The sequence below is a fragment of the Lagopus muta genome, chromosome 2 (genome assembly GCF_023343835.1).
Source record: "Lagopus muta isolate bLagMut1 chromosome 2, bLagMut1 primary, whole genome shotgun sequence".
NCBI classification, from domain to species: domain Eukaryota; kingdom Metazoa; phylum Chordata; class Aves; order Galliformes; family Phasianidae; genus Lagopus; species Lagopus muta.
The window spans coordinates 63,692,748-63,714,994 of NC_064434.1; the positions used below are offsets into that span (position 1 = coordinate 63,692,748).

The 22,247-nt window shown below is 39.0% G+C and overlaps 1 protein-coding gene across 11 annotated transcripts in view; it reads right to left on the reverse strand.

Annotated features, from left to right (window-relative positions):
* GRM1 (glutamate metabotropic receptor 1) overlaps positions 1-22,247 on the reverse strand; it is a 177,609-nt gene that overhangs the window by 16,852 nt on the left and 138,510 nt on the right. For all 11 annotated transcript variants that reach the window (XM_048936392.1, XM_048936395.1, XM_048936397.1 and 8 more), the window contains 3 exons: positions 20,208-20,376; positions 17,911-18,037; positions 12,373-13,303 (listed from right to left, as the gene is read on the reverse strand). In XM_048936392.1, the coding sequence (XP_048792349.1) occupies positions 12,373-13,303; positions 17,911-18,037; positions 20,208-20,376 (1,227 nt within the window). The remainder of the gene's footprint in view (positions 1-12,372; positions 13,304-17,910; positions 18,038-20,207; positions 20,377-22,247) is intronic.

Sequence of the window (22,247 nt, forward strand, 5' to 3'; positions counted from 1 at the left end):
GTCTTCACATCCACTTGAACCCCTGCTGCACACCTGTGAGCCCAGCCTGTGCCCATACAAGCCTCTCAGAATCTCGCAGATCTGCTGGCTTGTCCCTGCTCTCCCATAGCTTCAACCTGCTTCTGGGGCACAGAGGGGACAGCTCCAACATGCTTGACCTGCTCAACAGGCTTCTCCTGCACACCCCTCATCAGTTCTAAATCTGTTCAAGGTAGATCAATTTAGGGAGCGGAGACTGTGCAGACACTGGGATTTGTGCTCTTTTTTTGTTGGTGGTATCAGCTGATTTGGGGATATCTTGCTGCTTGGCTTCTGGCTAGCTGACTGGCTTGGGGGATTTGAGATGGAGACACTAATGGGGAATAAGTTTCAGTTTCTGAGCAGTCCTCAATCCGGGGATATAAGGCTTGTAAGCCAGCCTGAAATGCCTGGACCAAATGACCTAAAACAATCTAGCTTGTGTCACAGAAAGAAATGGCCAAAAGAGAACTTGAAAAGGATGTTTTCTATGGAAGTGGAGTGAAAACCTAACAAAAGCTTAAAGCAAGAAAGCAGCAAGAGCAGAAATTCCATGGTATAACACATTGCGGATAAGAAAAGATTTACAGTTTGCAAACACTCTGCTAGGTCAAAAAGAGAGGGATGTCCCAACTGGAAGGCAGCTCACAGATGGGCATTTACACTGAGCTGTGATTCTCTGGGGAAACGTGGGACTGACCAAAGTGAAACTGCAAACAGCAGTAAGCCACTGACTAGCAAAAGCTGCCAGAATCAGATTGGGGGCACTTGTTTTGCTAGAGGTTAAGATCAGCTTTGACATCTCCAGCTGTGGTGCTGTAACACAGCTGAGCTAATCTAACGGCTTGCTGCTGAAAGAGACAACCTGCACCCTGCTCCCCAAACCAGGGACAGCATGGACAGCCTCCCTGGTGCTGACATCAGTGTTTATCTGACCTCGAGGAGATTGAGCTGAAGGACAAAACACCACACAATGATTCAATGCTTTTTTTTCCTTTTCTGTAGGGTTAATTTTGCAAGCTGGAAGAAAAAAAAACACATCCTGCACATCACAAAGGAAGAGCTGCAGAGTAGAGAAGGGGAAACAGCTTAAGAAAAGATAGCTGAAGCAATAAGCTAGAGATGGTAAATTGTTTATAATGCAGTTATAAGAATCCTGGAGCTTTCAGTTTTCAAGTGGGCTTTAAAGTGACAAATTGTGTGATTACTTCCAGCCTGCACAATTGTTTGCTGCTTATAGTGATTATGTCTTTTAACCTATGCTTGTCAGGTGTGGGAAGCTGAATGCCAGAGAACGTTTACGCTTTGAAGAATTACCTGACTTTTTATTTTAAAATTAAATGCCCTTTAACAACTCCAATGTGGAGATAGAATGTTCTATTGAAACAATTTGCTTTCCTTTTCAGCCCACATTTAATGTTTCTTAGAATCCTGCGGGAAGATAAGAGGACATAAACCACTTTGTTGGCTACAATTATTAGTAATGCTTTGACAGTGAATGTCTGTTCTGCAGAATTCCAGCCTTGGGACTGGAAATCCCCAGAAAAAAACTGATAATGTTAATTTTGCCCATTTGGGGTTCAGATGACGCTGATCTAATAACAGGGAGAACATAAAAGAATATGATCAGACCTCTGCTTTGAATGTTAACAGTACTTGGGGCAGATGGAAAACTGTTTTTCACCCATCTCCTGAAACACATACAACCTCACTGGCTAAAAAATAAATTAGAAACAAACAAACAAACGAACAAACAACCACAACAAAATCAAGCAGGAAGCTTGAGATTTTGAAGAGATTTTGAAATTCCTCATTATTCTGTTTTCAAACTTCCAAAACACTAGATAAAAAACAGAACAACTTTTTGTTCTCTTCAGAGAAAATAGCAGTGGCACAGGCATTTAGCAAAGAATACATCCAGAATTTGGAACAGTCCACCAGGAGTCAGCCTCAGCTTTGCGCCACACACCATAACAAGTATCAATCTCTGCATCTCCATCTGTGATCAATGAACATAAGGATTGTTATTTTGGATGGCATTAAATGTTGGAGGAGGTCATACAGGCATTTATAAACAAATGTGTCTGCATTTCTGGAGTCTTTCATGGAAAATGAGCTTCTGCAGGTGGCTGGTTAATGTGCAATGTTCTGTAATAGCTGAAATTCAGATGTTGATAATAAGGCAAAAATGAGCGCAGGTTGTGGTCTCACAAAGGTTGATGCAAATGGTAGATATTCATATATACTGTTAGGCATATGCAAGCTGAGACTAGCTTTTGTTTCAAAATCTTAGTAAGAGTCCCATTTGTGAAAATTACTTGTAGCTCCAAGAATACAACAGTGAGCAGGCTAACCTGGGCTAATGCTGGTGAGAATTTGTTTTTCAAAACCATCCCTAGGATAGGGAATAGCCTTGGAGAGCATCCTAAATTTACAGAAATCATAGAATCCTTAGAGTTGGAAGGGATCTTTAAAGGTCATCTAGTCCAGCTCCCCTGCAATGAACAGAAACATGTGCGGCTAGATCAGGTTGCCCAGGGCCTCATCCAGCCTCGCCTTGAAGGTCTCCAGGGATGGAGCGTCCACCACATCTCTGGCACCTCATTACCCTCACTGTAAAAGGGATTACACAGACAACATAAGTCAGGATGGACAGATTTTTGTGCCTAGGTGACAACAGACATCCTGACAAATTTGCTCCCTAAGACATCAACTGACAAATCAATGTGTGGGCTTCCTCACATAGCACACAAAATGTATATGCTCGTGTTTTCCACCAAGGGCTTCAAAGATGTTTCTCTAAAGAAACATAGAGCAATATAGAGACTAACATTATATAATCGGTATTAAAACCTTCCCAGAAGATTTTCTTTCTAACTGTGCAGAAGACCATTCATGCCTGACCAGGGAATTCTAGCTCGTTATCCGAGACAGAGCATTGTTTCTCACTGGGGTTATGCCTCACCTGTGAGCTACAAAGTTTTGCCAGAAGTCAGGTGCTCTATCAGCAGGTGTCTGCAGCATCTCCAGTTTGGCTTGCAACACTTGATTACATGGGGTACCCCTGAGGTAAGGGGGTGTTCACTGCAGGCAGGCATGAGCTTAGTAGACAAGTCAGAATGTGAGACAGCTTTCACATCAGTGAAAGATGTGACATACAAGATCACTGTCTTCTTTGGGACAGGCATTTATGTGTCCCCAGGCACGAAAAAGGATTAAATAAATTAGCATTTCACACTGGTGACTTTGCACTGAATTCTTAGTACGAATCGAGAATATCTTTCAGCCTACATCTTGACTTCAGAGAAAAAAAAAATAACACTGCTTTAACTGTATATAAGCATTTATAGTGCCTGTATGTCTTTATATCTTTACCTCATCCAGAGAATATCAGAGAGAGAAAATGCATCATTTGATATCTGAATTATTTTTCACCTCTAAATCAGCTCAGAGCTGTATGAAATTACAAGGCTCAGAGATCCCCACAGAATAAACACTTACAGAATACCCTGTGTTCATTCTTGCAAGTATCTGTACATAAATTATTATGTGTTCATGAAATATCACACCTCTATTTGCTTCTGCTGACGGGAGGTGGATAACTGAAGCTCATGGCTGACACATCACACCTTTGAAGGTATGAAGGAGGTAAAAAACGCAATTTCGACATAAAGACCTTACAGTAGCCTCTCAGAGACTTTTCATGTCAGTTCTTTATTCTGTTCCCATTAAAAAAAAAAAAAAAAGCTAAATTAAACAAATGAATGGCAATTGCACTTTTAAAATGCTATTTCAGATCTTCCAGTTGAATGCCTTTTCTCCTAAGCACGCTATTATGGAAGCTGGAGTACAACGTAGGAAACGTAAGGAAATATCCAGGCTTTTAAGTACTTAACAGGATGTAGTCTTCAACACTTATTTATTTGACACTCCAGACAGGAAAAAATTCCCACCTTATTGTTCTCATAGAGAGAACTCTGATCAAAACAATGTGAGATAACGGTGCTAAACAGATAAATAGCATTTGCTTATACCTACAAGCTAAGACAATTGCTTTTATCACTCACTATTGAGTTAGTGGATTTTATTGCATCCTAACTGGATTGTTTTGAGAGCAATTCAGAATAAAAATGCGATAAATAATATACACAAATTCAAAAATACAAGGAAATGTAATAAGTGATCCAGTCAAGCAAGAAATTAAATTACAAGTGGTGTTCCTACTCTTGGTTTTATGCCAAGAAAGATTCTAGCCCCCCTTAGGCTTTCTGCAGTAGCATGTTTGCTGCCCTTACGTCAGGAAGCAGAGAAAGTGGTACATAACCATGAAGTTCCCCTCTGACACGACTGGTTGTCTATGCATTGTTGTGTTTATGTATTGGGATTCATTATAAGAGCTGTGTGGTGCTACAGCAGTGCCCCAAAGTAAAACATTTTTATGATTCTGCATCCTGAGAGCAGCAAAAGAGAAGGAGCTTAGTTAGAAATTCTCCATTACTCCTTTGGTAAGAACCATCCAGACACCATTCCTTGTGTTTATTTCCTGGCAAAATCTCCTGGAAGAGCAGAGAATAGCCATGAAGAGACAGTGGCAAAAGTCCAGGAATAGAAAGTTCTGAGAAAGAGAGGAAATGATGTAGAATCTTATATAACAGCCCTTTCACCTAAAGGGAAACACTCAATACTAGCGATGAAGAAGCAGCAGAAATATGGCTGGGTCTCAGAGTACAGATACACTGCCCTGTACACTAATTCATTATTACTTGGGTTTCATCTGGAGGGGAGTAGCGTGGGGAGGAAAGACTATGCTCACTGCCCTTACTAGGGGGCTACTGAAGAACCTCATCTCAGCATTTCTATAATTTCCTTTCAATGTGGCCTTGGCTACCCTCTGATTGATCATAGGAGGGAAACCAGAGAAATGAGCCTAAACTGCCAGATGACTTGTGTTGCATTTCATGTAAGCTTGTACTTCATGACAACTATCCCAGTGGCATCAGATACTTGATTGTGCTCTCGTCTTAGGAGTGAAATATAATTGGCTATGCATGTGCTGGGATGATCTTTAGGTGGGCTAATTGACAAGAAAAACTTACAGCATCTTGTTTAGCATTTTCCTTTATTCCTCATTAGAAGAAGAGAAATTATGTCTCCATACTGGTTATATTGCAAAAATACAAGCAGACTTGCATCTTGGTATATAATTTGGTGTACACGTGTGTAATGTCTGGTTTTTAAATGAATATGATTTTTAGTATTTATTAAATCACTAGAAATAAAAAGTGTGGAAGTGACTCAGACTTATCACCTATTTTATGCTTTTTCAGATTCTTAGGACTGAGCTACATCATTTATATCACAGCAAATATAAATTTAAGTAGTGTCACACTATTAGCTATAATTGGATATCTCAAACTTAATGGACAATGCTGCAGTGAAGCTAGAAGATACAGCTGTTAGATTCTTAAGTTGCAAACTCCCTTACTTGGCGTTTCTTTCCAATTCTTCCACATCAATTGCAAGAACCCCTTTGGAAATATGTAATTGTCTTCTGGGAGCTTTAAATATTCACTTAAATCAATACGCTGACAAGGACTGAACAGCTTGACTGAGTTTGTTAAATTTTCTTATTTGAAATTCACATCACATCTATGAGAGAACAGAGTAAGAGCTGCTGTCTGTCACAGTGCTGTGTCCACAAAATCATTAATGTTTTAAACCTGGGAAATAGCCCAGCAACTTTACCAACTGCTGAGAGAGATGCTTGCATTAAAACCTTCAGTCATCCCTGTGAGCATACAAGATGCTTTCCTCCAAAAAAAAAAAAAAAAAAAAAGCATCAGAAAAGGACAAAGGAGTCAACTGCACACAGAATCTAGACAACCACTGGGAAGGGCTTCAGCAAGCACAGAGATGGAGGGTGAGCTGGACAGCCCTTCCTCATGACATCTGTGGCACCAGGGAACCAAAACAAAGCTGCCACTTCTGCATCTGCCCAGCAAGAGGAGCATTTGCCTACTCTGGGCAGGGACACAGGGACAGATCAAGAGCCCTGTGGTCATGATGCCCTGACATGGGGCTAGGGAACACACAGCCACGCATGCATGGCTGTGGACCAGCACCGTACCCTGCACCTTTCACCAAAAGTGAGGCTTAGACTTTTATTGCTGGGTTATTGAGGAGATCAAACATACAATGACAAATGAATAATTTAAATAGGCAACCTAACCTATTTTGTATTATTTTTTCCCCACTATCTTTTTTCTCCCCCCCGCCTCATTTACTCTTTGCACTATTTGCAACTAGCAGGAGATCACAACCTCTCTGCTGCTTCAAAAGTGTCTCATAAAGCCTCAACAGAACAGCTGTGCACACCACAAATTTAAAGCTGTTCTTGAAAGCGCCTTAAATTTAGTGTGTTCCAGAGTACATTATGGTTAAAATAAACGGCATGTCATTATTGTGGATATCACAGTACTTGTGAAATTTGCCCACTGCATCAGTTTAATATTCTAAACTGTTAACAAGCTAGTCATTTTCCTATTAGATTCAGTGATTGTCTCTATACTTATCTGGATGTGCCATAGGAAGATAAAACTACACCAGACAAACCGACCTATACAACAAATATTTAAAGATAACTCTTACATGGTGCATGCTATGTATTGCAGTTTAGGACTGAAGAAAATAAACTTCTCAGATTGGGCTTATGTCCTGGAGTTTAGAAATATATTCTATTTGAAATGAGAAGATACAATGGCTATTATCAATTCTCCTTGCACTTTCCAATAAGCCATCTTTTTACAGATCTTTTGATGCATTTTAACCAGAGTGAAATATTCTCTGCACAGCTGTGCCAAATTGAGATTGTTTTTGTTTGATTTCACAGAGGTCAGGACAAAACACATCATCTTCCCTGCATTAAAGTTTTTTTTTCATTTTCTGTTCCTACTTCTCTCCCTTATCCTCTTGCCTCCATAACCCCTTACTTAAGATACCTTATTGACTGTCTGGAGTAGTAACTTGAGAATGAGAAAAAAGAATACTCCCAGCCATATCCTCCTATGATGAGACACTTGATTTGGAACAGAGAGGATATAAAAAATCCGCACTGGTTTGACTGTAACTGAACATGTTGAACATTTACTCTTTGTTTCCAGAAGCTTCAACTCCTGTCATGCTGCACAGTACATTTGCTTCCTCCTACCACCATAAACAGTGAAACAAAGTGTCCTACCTTCTGACTGTAGTTATGCTAAGATTCCCCTTGCTGTTTGTCTGTGGGTGGCTTTGAAATAGAAGGAGGTGAAGTCCAAAAGCTTTTCTGGACTCTGTGTTGCCAAGCGAAGCAAGTCCCAGAAAATCATAGCATACCATCATAGCTTGCTCAAGATGAAATAGCAACTAAGCGAGTCATTTTAGAGAGAGAGTAATTTATGAACACCTGGAGACAATTCTATAACTAGCAGGAGAAAAAAAGCAGATGGATCCCTAAGCCCTGTTAAGGGAGCGTATGCATTACTAGAGATAGCTGAGAAACTTGAATCCCAGCTAAATTTCACAGTCCACATAGAGAAAGGATGAAGATCAGAAACAGAAAGTCAGGGACAACATAGTTGGAGATGTTGGGCTGCCTGACCCTTTTGTTGGAGAAAAATACAGTCCTTTTGAGAGACCTTTGGCTCAAATCACTTTCCGAATACTGCTTAGAGAGCAACCTAGAGGCATGGACAGACAAAATGTCCAAAAAAATAAATTAAAAATATGTGCTTAGAAGTATTTAAAAACAGTCATTCATTTTTCAATGCAGGCAGTTGGAGGAAAAATAATTGAATGCAGATGTATTAAAGGTAGAAGGGGGTATAGAGATGGCTCAAACATTAATGCAAAGTCCTGACCACACAGTGAGTCTTTGCTACTTGGCTTTCCCTTCAACTCAAATTTTGCCAAGTCCTTACTTCTGTTGACTCAGAGTGCACTAAAATTCTGTCCAGACCTAGACTCTCAATCGAAAAATTTTAAACAACTTATACACGAAAACCAAAGCAATTGCTTTGCATTACCACCAAACCTCTAGCTAATTACCCACAGAGAACTTATTCCAATTCCCCCTTAGCAGGAAGTATGGGAAAGAGGTGAGTCTTGCTGCGCATCTCAAGCTCTATCTGAAGTGCATGTGTGGAGTATAGAAAAGCAATGCAAGACATCCTCCAGCCTCCTGTGTGCCAAACAGTGTCCACTTGAAGCAATAGCTAGAGAAGAGTGGAGAATCCTGAAGATTATCATCTTCAGTACCACTGGTTATTTTTTTCCACATGTAGACCAGAAAGAAGCACCACTTCCTTGGTGATTTATGTTGTAGAAGAGTGCTGCAGGCAATTATGGTGAAGATGTAGGGAATACACTTCCAACTGAGCTGCATCCCTCCTTAGTCCTCCCTCCTACATATCTGCCCTTGTTTCTTACAGGTACTTCATAGGAGTGCTGCTCTTCAGCATGATTGACCTTCACAGACCAAAGTAGTATTCATAGTCAGTGATCAATGATCACAGCAAGATCTACATCAGAAAGTTACAGTCTCACAGCTGGAAAGGAGATGAAAAAGACTCTCCTAAAGAAATGCTATGTCATCATTCTGTAACAGACAATAGATGTTGTAATGTCACCAAGCAGCACACACAAGCAATAAATGCCCCCACACAGCTCCAATAAAAGCAGCAGAGATCACTCTATCTCTTCTGATGGAGCTGTTCCATTTTTAATAAATATTTAAATATTCATTTGACAAGTGGAAGAGACTGACAGTATCTTAGTACTGACAACATTCACTAGGGATCTCTCAGACCCAGATTCAAACTGTCTCACAGAATAATACAGAGCATATCTCTAGGGTTTGCATCAGGACTTTTTTCTGTTCTCCAGGACACACTGATGGTCAAGAATAGAGAGAAAGGGGGAGATTTGCCCTGGAACAGTGCATGGTGCAGCTGTAGGACATTCACTTGGGTTCTGAAGGAGGTGCTCTTAATTTAACTGAGTACCTTAACAGTCTTAGTGACTGTTGTGGTACAATTCCCTCACAGTTTCTAACTTCTTCATCCTCATGTAGAGGGGAAAAAAAAAAAAAAAAAAAAAAAAAAAAAAAGTATTTCTGGCATGAAGAACATCCTTCCTGTCAAAATCCAATTCTCTGAAATGTTTTAAGGGGCCAGAATTTTCTGATGGAAAACGTACCCCATGGAAACTTCCTAGCCACCTCTGTTTAAAACAGTGCTGTCTGTAACTGCTCACAATTCAACTGAACCAAACAAGAGAGCTCATACCCTCATGATTGCAGACAGCATTTTAGAGTGCCTCAGATAAGGAAAAGCAAAGCACTTTCTTATTTAAGTTGAAGATCAATGTTACTGAACATCTTCATTGGAACTGTGTTTGTAGTTCAGCTGAGATAGCCAATTTTCAAAAGGATATTCTGACCTCTGTATCAGCATTAGGTGCAGTGGGAAGTTTTCTATTGATTAATAGATCCCATGCTAATAGACTTCCTTGGTTAATTCTTCTGTTATATTTCAGGAAGGAAAAAGGAAAAGTTGGTTGGTTTCCTGCGCATCCAAAGTTACACTAGCTAAGCTAATTGCACAACATTGCAGGCAAGTGCAAGGTTTATATCAGTTTGACTTGCCCCTGCAAACTGAAACTGGTTTCCAATTCTAAAGTTAACTCAATTTAAATCCATACCTGCACACTATTTTAATGTAAATGAATGTGCTTTTCCATTTAGAGGGAGGAATTGTAATTCACTGGATAAGCAGACAAGATCAGTCCAAACAGGAAAAGAGGGATGAAAATTAAAAAGTAGAAAAACTAGCTGGTATGCAAAAGAACAGATGACAAGAAAACAGAAAAGAAAACAGCTGGAGAACAGATGATCTGAGTGAAACACTGCCTGCCACTTACAGAGAGGGACATATGGCCATAGGGAAGGCCAATTACAAAATAAAGAAGCCTAACAACAAACAATTAATTTAAATTATTGAGAGAAAACTGGAAAATTAATCTCAAGTTTTGTCAGATAATGAAAGACATGAAAAATTTTCCTGGAGACTGCTCCTGTTGGTATTTTCAATAGTTTCAAGTCCAATTTCAGGAAGGATGCAAACATATATTTGAGTTAGCTAGATGCTTACAAAGTTCTAGCGAGTTGGTTTTCTCAGTATTTTTTTGCTTGGCACAGGAGCTGGACCCTAGACATCAGACAAAAATAAAACTCAAAGTAAATAATTGTTGGGTTTTTAGTCTTTAAAAATCTGTGGGCTTCCTGGCTATTTATCATTCACACAGGCTCAACAGAGGTCAAGAAATGCTTGCTAAAATTATGCAACAAATATTTTTCCTAAAAGCTCAGGTAAGCTCTGTTGTTTTATAAAAGTGACAATGATGAATGGAAGCTGGTTTTTTTAAAGAGGGAGAAATGTTTTCTCGTATTGCAAACTGGATTCTAAAGTACAGTATCTCTGTATTTTTTAAAGCATAGTTTTCTTCCAGGAAGGTAGAAGAACAGTGAGCACAATAAAGAATAATGACGAATTAGTTACTAAGTCACTCATAATGTAAAATACTCAATAGTTTTTTTTGTCAGACATGCCTTAAAGATAGCAGCAGCCAGAGACTACACTGCAGACACACCACTCTAGTTTCTTACAGACGTGTTAAGACCCAATCCAGTGTTCACAGAATGAGAGGAAAGTAGATGAAGCTTCATCTGAGCAAGGAAATCAAGCTAATGAACTAGAGGTTTTTGGCAGTCTACCATAAAAGGGAGTCTGTTTACTTGCAAGGGGATCCCTCAGAACTGCCTTCTACTCCCAACTTTCTCTGAATGGCTTGGGAGTTGAAATTCCATGGAACAGTGAGTTGTGTATTTGGGTTACATATGTACCCATTCGTTTCTTTGCCATTATCTTGTCTGTTTTGTATGGAATTGCCTTCAGCCTCGCCCTTCCATCTCCAGAACATGCATGTAATCAATGAATACACAGATGTTATAATAAAGATATATACAGGAAAGTTAGGCTAAACAAGTTATCCCACTAAAGAAGAATGGATAGAAAGCTTACCCTTATACTGAGCTCACTGAGAAGTCTGTAAGAGAAACAATCTCCAGAAGAGATCCTTCCCCACTGGTAGTCAGTTCTTAAATGGGATCTAGGAGAGGTAGAGCCAGGCTCCACCCCTTCCGGTAGCGCAGGACAATTGTCTTCACCTGTGCTCCCAGGGCTGACTCATTGCTTGCCTCAAGTGGTCAATCAGAGGTTCAGGCCATGATTCAGCAGCTCCCATACAAACATGCAAAAATCATTCTTATGCAAACAAAATCAAAACCAGTGCATGCCACTCAGAGAAACCTACAAATCCCAAAGAGATGGAAATTAACTGAATTTATGTGGACTTCACTGGTTCTTTATTATTTTGATATTTATTTTAAATTATGAGGGGAAAAAACCTAAGTTCATGTTTAGTCCTGTTGTGCTTCTTTAAAGATGAAAGTGGGATAAGATCATAAAAAGCATAAACATTGAGACTGCTGCTCACAGGAAGATGCTGGAAGCGACAGTTGTCTCTTTCCCTCTGCTGCAGTTTGGCTGTTTTCAATTTTTAGCAAGAGGAATAACAAGCTTAACAGATGTGAATGTGAACCCATATTCAACATTAGTGCAACTTTTCAAACAAACACTGGGTTTGGGAACATGGACAAGTTTACACTGCTGATGATTAAGAGACTTGCTCATAATTCTGAGTATTAAATAAAGCATAGGAATATTATGAAGGGTGCTTTTGGATGACAATCAAGTGGACTATAACAAAACACTACCTTACAAACCAATGTTCAAACTTCAGCTTTCACACACAAACCTTAGTGGCCTCAGACAACTACACATGATTTACAGAGACTCAGACACAGATTTCTGGTTTGCTTTCCTAAAAGGCAGCACTTGCACCTTGGTTTGGAGAACAGTGCAGAGCAACTGTAGGGGTTTGAGTCCCCTCTTACATATAGGGAGAGATAGAAGAAGATGAATTTGGAAATTAGTTACTTTCCCACTGCCTGACCTGTCCTAGAGGTAGAGGGAGTTGTATACAGGGCTGCCTTTAGAACAGTGAAGAAAATGAGAAGCAACATATCAACATCCACCCAAAATTTAGATATAAAGGATAATTTCTACCTTTTCTGCTACATGTGAGAAAGAAATATTACATACCTTACTATTCAGAAAAGTATGGTCAACCAAGATAGGATGGCAAAGAGAGGGACATATAATACAGAGAGACGTGTATCTTCAGTCAAGCACTTACTTTGGATTTCCAGCCCCTGGTTTCTTTCTCCGGAATATGTTGAGGAAAGTGTTGGACTTGCAAGGTGCCTTGCCATCCCCGACATGCATACGCACCACATCTGAGGTGGTGAAGGCACTGCGGACGTTCCTCTCGGGCTTGGCTATGATGATGTACATCTTAGGAGTGAACATGCACCCCAGGGCCACTGTCACACTCAGGCTCACTGCAAAGCAAGTGGTGATGATCTTGTAGTTGCTCCCAAAATAGATAGGCACAAAGGCCAGCCAGATGATACAAGTGGTATACATGGTGAATGCAATGTACTTGGCCTCGTTGAAATTGGCAGGCACATTGCGAGTCTTAAAGGCATAGTAAGTGCAGCTCATGATGAGGAGTCCATTGTAGCCCACAGGAGCCACGACACCCAAATTGCTGGTGTTGCAGATAAGGTAAACTTCCTTAATGCTGGGATAGGAGAGGATGGGCATCGGGGGCTCCAGGATGATCAGCGTGACCACCAGTGTCAACTGCACACTGATCAAAATGGAGGCAATGACCACTTGGGCCCACGCACTCATGAAGCGTGGCTTGCGGGTACAAATCTTCTTTTTGCTGCCTGCCAGAATGCGTGCAATGCGGTTGGTTTTGGTCACAAGGGCAGAATAGCACATGGCAGAAGAGAGACCCACCAGAAGGCGCTGGAGGTAGCAGGATATTGTGGTGGGTTTTGCGATAAGGGTGAAAGGGCAGACATAACCCAGAAAGATGCCAGCAAGGATTATGTAGCAGAGCTCTCGGCTGGAGGATTTGACAACAGGTGTGTCCCTGTAGAGCACAAAGATAAGGGTGACAAACATGGTGACCAGGATCCCCAGGCAGGAAAAGACCACAGCCACAATAGATTCTATATTGCTCCACTGAAGGTATTTTACAGGAATGGGTTCACAGCCTGCAGTGTACAGAAAAGAAACAGAGTGTTAGAAAGTTACCTGCTTGAAGAGAGAACTTTTATTTCCGGCTTCTACTATAATCCAAACATTGGCTTTTGCCTATATATCATGGACTATTAAGACCACTTTACAAATGAGTGAACCACAACATAGGAAAGATTAGACAAAATATTTTCAAAAAATACCATTAGTTCTGAGTGAGTCAAACATTGGCTTATGATGCTACAAGGAGAAACGAAATATTTCTTCTACTATTCATTGGAAGACATGCTGACAAGTCCAGCATACCAAAGACAGGGCTGGGAACAGATCACAGACAAAGAGCACCAAAACTTCATTTCAGCAGGGACAGGATTATTTCAAATCAGAATGGCAGCATTTAACCTCCCCAAGTTAATTTAATCTTTATCAAAATAAGAATAAAGACACAGTACATTTTACTGAAGGTGATTTTAGTAAAAAAAAAAAAAAAAAAAAAAAAAAAATTAGATTTTAGTAAAAAAAAGTTTTGTTTTTTTTTTTTTAACTCTGTCTCATTGCTGAATCTTAATAAGGTCTTGATTTTGTTAAGAGAAAAGCCACACTCAGCCCTTCCCTCCTCAGTATGGTGCATATCTGCAGAAGTCTTCCTGTATGAAAGCTTCTGACACCCAGAATTCTTTTCAATCTAGGTACATCTTCCACATGATGACAAAGAAAAATATTATCAATAATACAAGAAAATGTAAAGTTGTCCCTTTTAAATACAGAATAAGCAAGTTGAGGTATAGATCAGGGCTGAGCGAACAAAATTTTGTTGTGATATCACAGTCAGAAAGAAAAGGGTTTAGTTGAAAGTTTAAAAAAGATTTAAAAAAAGAATATAAGAGTCAGCCTGAGGCAAAGTCCTGACATGGAAAATTTCTGCACAGGCTTTTAATGTCTTCCAATGTCATTTGAAAGGAAAGAATGCCTTACCATTCTGAACTCTTTGTATCTAAAAGTACTGGTCTGACTTAAATACAGGTAATGCTATGCATCACCTGTAACATCAAGAACAGTAAGAATGGTGGTGCATGCATCCGGAAGATGTATTTTATAAGGAAAAGGAATTTTGCTCAGGATTCAGGCAGGTGGGGAGAAACTGTTCTTCCAACCAGTATTTTTGTGGCGAAATGTAATCACAAAAATTTTTACTAGAATTAGGAGCTCTGGCCACTGGCTGCAGCAGCCCAGAGTGGGAATTGGCTCTTAGTTTGATATAAAAGTGAACTAATTGTTCTTTGATTAACACATGCAAAGCTCTTTCCTTTAACAAGAAGTATGTGGTTGCTGGAAGGCTTACATTTCAGTGTGTGCTTAGCAATGTAAGCCATACTCATTCAGTCTTAAACAATGTGTTCAGAGCCATAGCCCTGATTCAGCATGTGGGTAAGTATATCGATCGCTTTAAACTTATCCACTGCAAGGTTTTAGAAACCTGTTTTGTTGTATCAGTGCAATTCCTGTGCACCAGCAAGCCCCAAGAGCCACATATGCTACAAACATTGCAAAAAAAAAAAAAAAAAGTGCCTTCACTGCTTATATCAGCAAACAGTTGTTGGTTGTCAGCATCTGTGAAGGTGGATCATTTGCCATCTAGGAGACAGTGGACTCAGGAATTGTGTTGAGATAGGGGGAAGATACTCAGGAAAGAGTATGCTTACAAATTATATGCGTTAAAAAAAAAAAATGAAAATTTTAAAAAGTAGATGATTAGTAGCAAAAACTTCACTGTTAAAAGTTTCTAGTAAAAAGCTGTTTGGTAGTTTTCATCTATTATTGTCCCCTACAGTGTAACCATGAATCATCTCCCTGAGCAGAAAGCTAATCGATTTTCACTTTTTTTTTTTTTTTAACTTTTTAAAATTATATTCATACTGCAAAACCAATACAACTCTCCAATATATTTTCTGAGGTCATTAAAGCATCCCAGGTAATCCATTTTATGATAGTTCTATAAAACTTCCTCTCCTTGCTTGTTTAAAGTGAAGAAAACTGGGTATACTAGCTTCATATTCACTGTTCTTATACAGCTTATGATCTGTAAAGGATGGCACTTCTTGGCACAAGACCTTTAGGTACTATTGTTACTGACCATTTGTCAGGTTAGGTTAAATATACAGTTTGTTATTTATGGTGAGAAGTTCTTTATGTCTGCTAACTCCACTTCAATGACCACTTTTTTAGGAGAAGTAAGCAAAACATTTTATATTTAAAAATAAGATTTAATATCAGGAAAGGAATGCTGGGCTGCATAGTTTGGTTTCAAACGGAAAAAATGAGAACCTTGAAAAGCACGTCTTGGGAAACAGGTTAGTATGCAATTCACGTTTCCTAGAAGGTCTAATAATTTCAAAGTCTATCTGTAATGGAAAATTGTGAATAAAACTGCATACATGTTTAGCATTTATGATTTAAGGCAAAGGGAAATACTATCTGGAATGCAAGATGTTAACGTCTGTGTCTAGAATGGAAGGGTGTGAATACAACAAAAAAATTATAAAAACATCTTTGATGGTGGAAAAAAAAAATGCTAGAAAGAGGAATTTCAAATTAAAAGGTTCCAGTGGAGATGCCAGCAAAGCCCAAAAGCCAGAGTTTGTTTAGCTGAATTTCCCTTTGCTAAAGGGCAGGATACCAGTAGTTTCTCTTCATAACTTTGTAATTCCTACTGCAATTCAAGTAGATATGAAGGGGTTAAAAATCTTTTCCCAGAGTGAAGCAGCTGTACAGAAGCTGTACAGTTGCCAATGCTGCCATTTTGAGGTTCTCTAGGAAATCAGTTGATGGCTGTGCCATCACTTGACTGATGCTACTGCAATTTTAGGACAGCAGCAGCCCAGTCTCTTTGCTGAGAGGAAACTCGACTCAGCAGGTCACTTACTGATCTCATTAAAAGTTAATAGATTGCAACATACCCCTGAGATTTTTTCCAGTACTCATGTTTTCTTCAACTCCTTTCAGCAGTGCCTGTCATTTTGACATGCCCCTATTTGAACTATTTTGGGCAACCATATTCATTCAACTACACATTGATCTCCCACCATGTTCTTGTTCTGCCTTATTGATTTAAAAGAAGCTCCAGTTTTCTTCCCTGAATAGTAGATACAAACAATTCTGCAAACCTCCAAAAGTAAAAGAGCATGGTTCTAATTTAACACTAGCAGACATGGGCGTCATAGATAGTAGCATTGAATTTTATCTTCTACAGCATTCAAGATATATAACTCTATATGCTCTAGATTTTCTAGGGTTTAGAAAAATAATATTTTTATCCACAACTGTGACCCTTACAGAAGGTATTTTTTTTAAAGACTCCTCTTTCTACTGCCCATTTACACGAAACCTGAAAGAACAGAATGATCACTGAGATCTCTGTATCCTGACAAGACTTGCTGAAAGAGGTTCAATTGCACATCAGAGTAAGAGAGGGAAAGGGACTATTTGAGTCAGAGTTACAGGATATAGACACACACACAGGTGGTACATAACCATAGCTTATTTTCCATTTAAACAAACTAATACCCAAACCAACAAACACACAAACAAAAGAAAACAAAAAGGAAAACTAACGCAATAGGGAACATCTCAATTTTTCCAGTTTTTTGTTTATTTTGCGATTTATAATACGTTTTTAGCTGGAGAAATGGTCAGTTTCCCCTTCCAAAAGAAATCTCCTGAAACTTCATTTGGTTTCAGTGAATTTGCTTAATATTACTTATCTGTAGTGCTGAAGCAACATTTAGTTGCCACCCAGTTATATTAAAGGACAATAAGTAAGTTGCACAGCTGCTCTTCAGCTACACAGTCAGATAGTTTCTTTGACTATGATGCTCTGGCAGTGAAAATCTGCAGATTTAACATGGGACAAGGTCTTTACAAAGCAGCTTCCCAGATCAAGGTGGTACTTCTCAGTGCATTACACCTGTTTCCTTGAGGTCATGGCTAGTGCAAAGCTCAGAGCAGGTATGGGCAGTTCCCCCAAATGGGTACAAAATAAGAGAAAGATGCCATAGCATACAACTCATTTAAAGCATATACACAGGGAAGACAAGTTCTTGCTCCTCCTTTCCAAATTTTCCCTCTCTTTCATCTGTCTTTCTTAGGATTATGTTGATTTTCCCTGTGGTGGTGGGTTCAGAGAGAATGATGCTCATACCAAAGGAAATTCTGATAGTTTTTGAAAGCTCAGAAATTCCAAATGAAGTATTACTATTTGCATGACAGAATGAGCAGAAAGCGTATCAAGTCAATCTGACAATGATGCTCTGAGCCCTTGTGATTATCACTGCTAAAATTGCAGCAAATTCTGCTACATTCATTAGTATTTTTAGCAGCTTTATTAATACTTATGTTAACTGAAAGGGAGGAACAGACAGAGCACGTCATTTTATCTTGGTACAAATTTCATCTTTATTGTCACTGCTGTTGAATTGAGCCAAAAGATACAGCACAGTTCAACTTGATGTGCCCAGGGAAGTTTTTTCCTTTAACATCTTTGCATGTTAACACCTTATTCTTCAACACACTCCATTCTTATTGTACCCTGTCAAAAAGGAACACATTTTGAGGGACACCTCCCTACCTGTCAGTTCAGCGTTTGGCCACCAGCCAAGTTCACAGGCTTTACAAGTGAATTCATCCTGAACAAATTCATTCTCTTTGCAAGCAGTGCAAATCCAGCAGCAGCTCACTTCTCCTTTCCTGATCACCTGAAATGCAAAACATATCCTCAGCAACGATCCTGTATAAGACAGCACAGAGCTTCCCACAGTAAATACATACTGCCTGCACTGTTTAAAATATGATAGGATTTCTGTGTGGGGGACATTGCAAACAACGACAAAATATTTGTCCTTATTCTGTATCTGCCTCTCTGTGCTAGAAATTGTGTTCAAGGATAATATCTTAAGATAATTTCATTTTGTTCTATGCTGGTATTTGGTATTGTGGTATTGTTTCTTCTGAGTTTACCAAAACAAAAAATGGTTTTGTACTTTACAGTGGCACAGTGTTACATTCCCAATCAAACTTGAGAGGAGGTTTAATCTGGGAGATGGCTCTGGTCAGGACAAGTCATTCAGTGAACACTTAATATCTTCTGCATAGTAAAAAGCAGTAAACTAAGTCAAAGGTTAGAACAAAGTGATTCATGCATTTATATATACTATTATTATATATATGCACAGATAGAAATACAGGCACTCAAATTCTTATTTACAATGAAGTCTCTTTGGGGTTCACCACATCAGTGTAGATAGAAATTAAAATATAAGCAAATTAAAAATTAAACTAAAAAAATGATGTATTTTGTTCTAGTAGAAAATAAAACCAGTATGCGGTGAGCAAGAACACAGTTCAGAACAGCTCTTTTGGAGACAAATGTCCCCGAAAGCTGTATCTTTCTCTCATGTGAATGCTGCTAAGTGCAGTGATCCAATGTTGAAAATTGCTTCCTCATCTCAGCTGCTAGTTTCACTACATGGGGGATGCAAGAAAGGTTAAGGATATCTTGAGCTGCACCAAAGACTCTGCCTGTGTCAGAAAGGAGGAATTCAGCCTTTGCTCCAGGATCTTTGTATTCATCGATATGCATAGTTAAGTGAAATAAAAGATTTCGTTTTATTAAATGATGAAATGATGGCTTTGTGGGTGTTCTGCATGCTATGGAAACTTTCCAATAGATTTCAACAGGAGCTGAAGCTGGCATTTTGTATACATGTTGTTTACATATATCCACATACACAAACTGCACAATCTCAAAAACAGAAAAGATGTTTTGGAAGGTAGTAAATACAATACTGCTTCCCCTCCAGGTTTGACAGGGAATTTCACTAAGCCTTTGCTAAATAATTAATCATCAATCGCTGATAGCAACAATACACAATTTAAAAGCTGCAAATATTCCTATTGTATGAAATTAAAAAGAAAAAGGCATTTCTAAGGTGACATTCCCAAACAGGCTTCTTGCTGTTTTAAGCTTACAACATCCATAATATTTTGATAGTGGTAGAACATGTCTTTATGTCATCCACACATGGCAGGTGGCAAAATATTTGCAGTATGATTCAAATGCTACTGTTTGTGATTTCATTTTTGTTTCCATACCTTCTGCTGTGAACATGAGATATAAACAGGGCTTTGTTTTCTCCTTTTTCTTGTAGATGTTATTGTTGAAACAAAATAGTGGATTCTCATGGGTTACTCTATTTTAAGGATTTGCCCCCATGTAAATCCTAGCCACTAACCATTGTAGACAATGACTAAATGAAGATTTCATTTTTTCTCATATAAGGTAAAATTTAATTCAGTCTTATATTCCTGGAAGAGTCTGCATCATTTGTATAGTTGACAAACATAAAGATGTTACAATTACAAAATAAACAAGAGAGTTTGGCAAACCAGATTATAATAACAAAAAGAGAATAGATAAAATTTTTACCTACGTTCTGGGCTCACAGCAAAACTCCAGAGGAGGGATCTCCAGAAGAGACCCTTATCCCCCTGGTGGTCAGCTCTTAAATGGGTCTAGGAGAGGTGGAGCCAGGCTCCATCCCTTCTGGCAGCACAAGTGAATTGCCTTCACCTGTGCTCCTGTGGCTGACTCAGTGCTTGCCTTAGGTGATCAATCAGAGGTTCAGGCCACGATTCAGCAGTTCCCATACAGTCATTACAAAAGGCAGTTTTAGAAAGCATGGGCATTTGTATGGGACACCGAGAACAAAATGTTTATCTAAGAGTTCCTCTGTCCTTTTGGCTTTCTTATAGAAAAGAAAGTTCTAAGTAACATGTCCTTTGTCTTGAAAGATGATTGCTTAAGTTTAGTGAAAGAGCATTGCTAGGTAATTCATATTTTTATGGCAAAAAGTGTCTAATGCATACCTTTATCTGCCCCTTCAAGCAAGGCTCGCTGCACACTGATCGGACCATTCCACTCTTGTTCATCTGAATCCTGTAGTCATCAATGTTGAGGACACCCTCATGCCAAGTTCCAATGAGGACATAGTCATAGCGATTGGGCTCTATGTACTGCAGGTTCATAATGTCATACCTTCAAAGGAAGAAATATAAAGAGAGTCACTGTCCTGCAATACAAAGAATAAAATTTTACTGTGGACTAGAATTTCTCAGAAACAACAAACACTTCAGGATTTGCAATAGAATCACAATAAATAGCATCTCTTATTGCTAAATTATTATTGAGTTCCTGTCCTGTTTACAGAAAACTGTGGGTAAAAAAAACTGCGTGTCCAGAAAGAACTGTACAACAAAGACAGCAAACTCTGCTAAAAATTCACATGTAAGCAACATTTGGATGGTGCATTATTCAGCCACTTTTCAGAATCATTGACATTCACTTGTTGGCTACGTACAGGCTGTTTGTAGTATAGCTCCTGTTGTGAACCCTGAAGTAGTCCTTCAGTAAAAATACTCTAACTAAACTGGTAAGTCACAAGCTTACCGTAGGCACTAGTTACATTATCCAGCTCAGTGAGATTGATGCAAAAAGTTAGCAAACCAGCCACAGTATTAACTTCCTTCCTGTGGGCAAGTAGGACAGAACTTCCAAAGGCTAATATAAAGGAAACGTAAAACACTGCTATAGAAAGCATTCTGCTTCCCTACCTCCATCATTGCCCTCCATTTGTAAGGCCTAATGTGTATGCACACTGTTTACTGTCAAGTGTTCAGTTCCTTCTTTTATAAACAGAATGTGGTTTGTGCAAAGCAGTGATTATTTGTGGTAATTTCATAGTAGGAAATAAGCAAGAATGTGAGAATGAGTAGTGAAGAGAGCACAGGGATGAAGAACCACAAAAGAGGATGAACAAATCATCTGGCCTCTTAAGAGGAAAGTTATGTGGGAATTATGAACAGGGGAGGTAAAAGAGGGCTGCAAACCAGAGTTCAGCTCTAGAGTTAAAAATCACAAAGCATTTTCTGTTTTACATATCTGCCTTGTTTTTCCTTACAGGATTGTCTCAGGACAGAAGATGCTTTAGTTTGTAGTGAGTGTGGCCTATCTGTATTCACATGAAGAATAAAAGGTAAACAAAGTATGAGTTATAAATAAAACTGGAATGTTTGGTTCAGGGCAAACAGGGAGAAATATCCAATGATTTCTCTTTTCCCTGTTGAGGTTCAAATATGCAAAAATTACAACTCAGTAGTTCTCAGAGGAAAGGTGCTAGAATTACTCTCTGGATGCCCAGTTTTGTTAACTGAATCTATGAGATCTCTCTAGGGAGAGATAGTTTTAAAAAATGTCTACTTAAAACTGTATTTAGATCTCAGTCTTGCAAATGTGCATGCTTAGACAACATTGGTACCACTGCACAGATTCACTGGGCGCACTGGAAATGGAACTCCCACCACTGATCTCAATAGAGCTCCAAACAGGTGCAAAACCCAGCTCTGCAGCTGTGTGATTGCCAACTGGCTCTTAACTGAGGAGTTGCTAAGAAGAGGAGTAAATTTCAAAGTCGCTAGAGAACAATTCTTATTTCCCATCTTTTACAAAGGAATAACATAAAAAGGTGTGCTTTTTTCAGCATAGCAAGAAGCGGTAACAGCAGGGTGCTTTATAATGTAGATTCAGTAAACAGGAGTAATTGAGCAGGAATGTAAATGCCTCTTTCTAGCAAGCACAACCTACTTGGTTTTTAGCGTGACCTTGAATTAGATCAATACAAAACAACTTACTATGCGCTGGAAAACGAATACAGGAAGGAAAATAAAAGATTACTAAAACTTCACATTCCCTTAATGGAATTTTCAAGCCTACACAGATTGTTTTCTTTTCTACCAAAATATATTATGAGGCACAGAGTAGCATTACAGTAATATCAGTCAAGAGCTGGAAAATTCAAGGATATGATTTTATTTTAGGTTGAAAGCCTATATATCTTATATTTTCTGGTA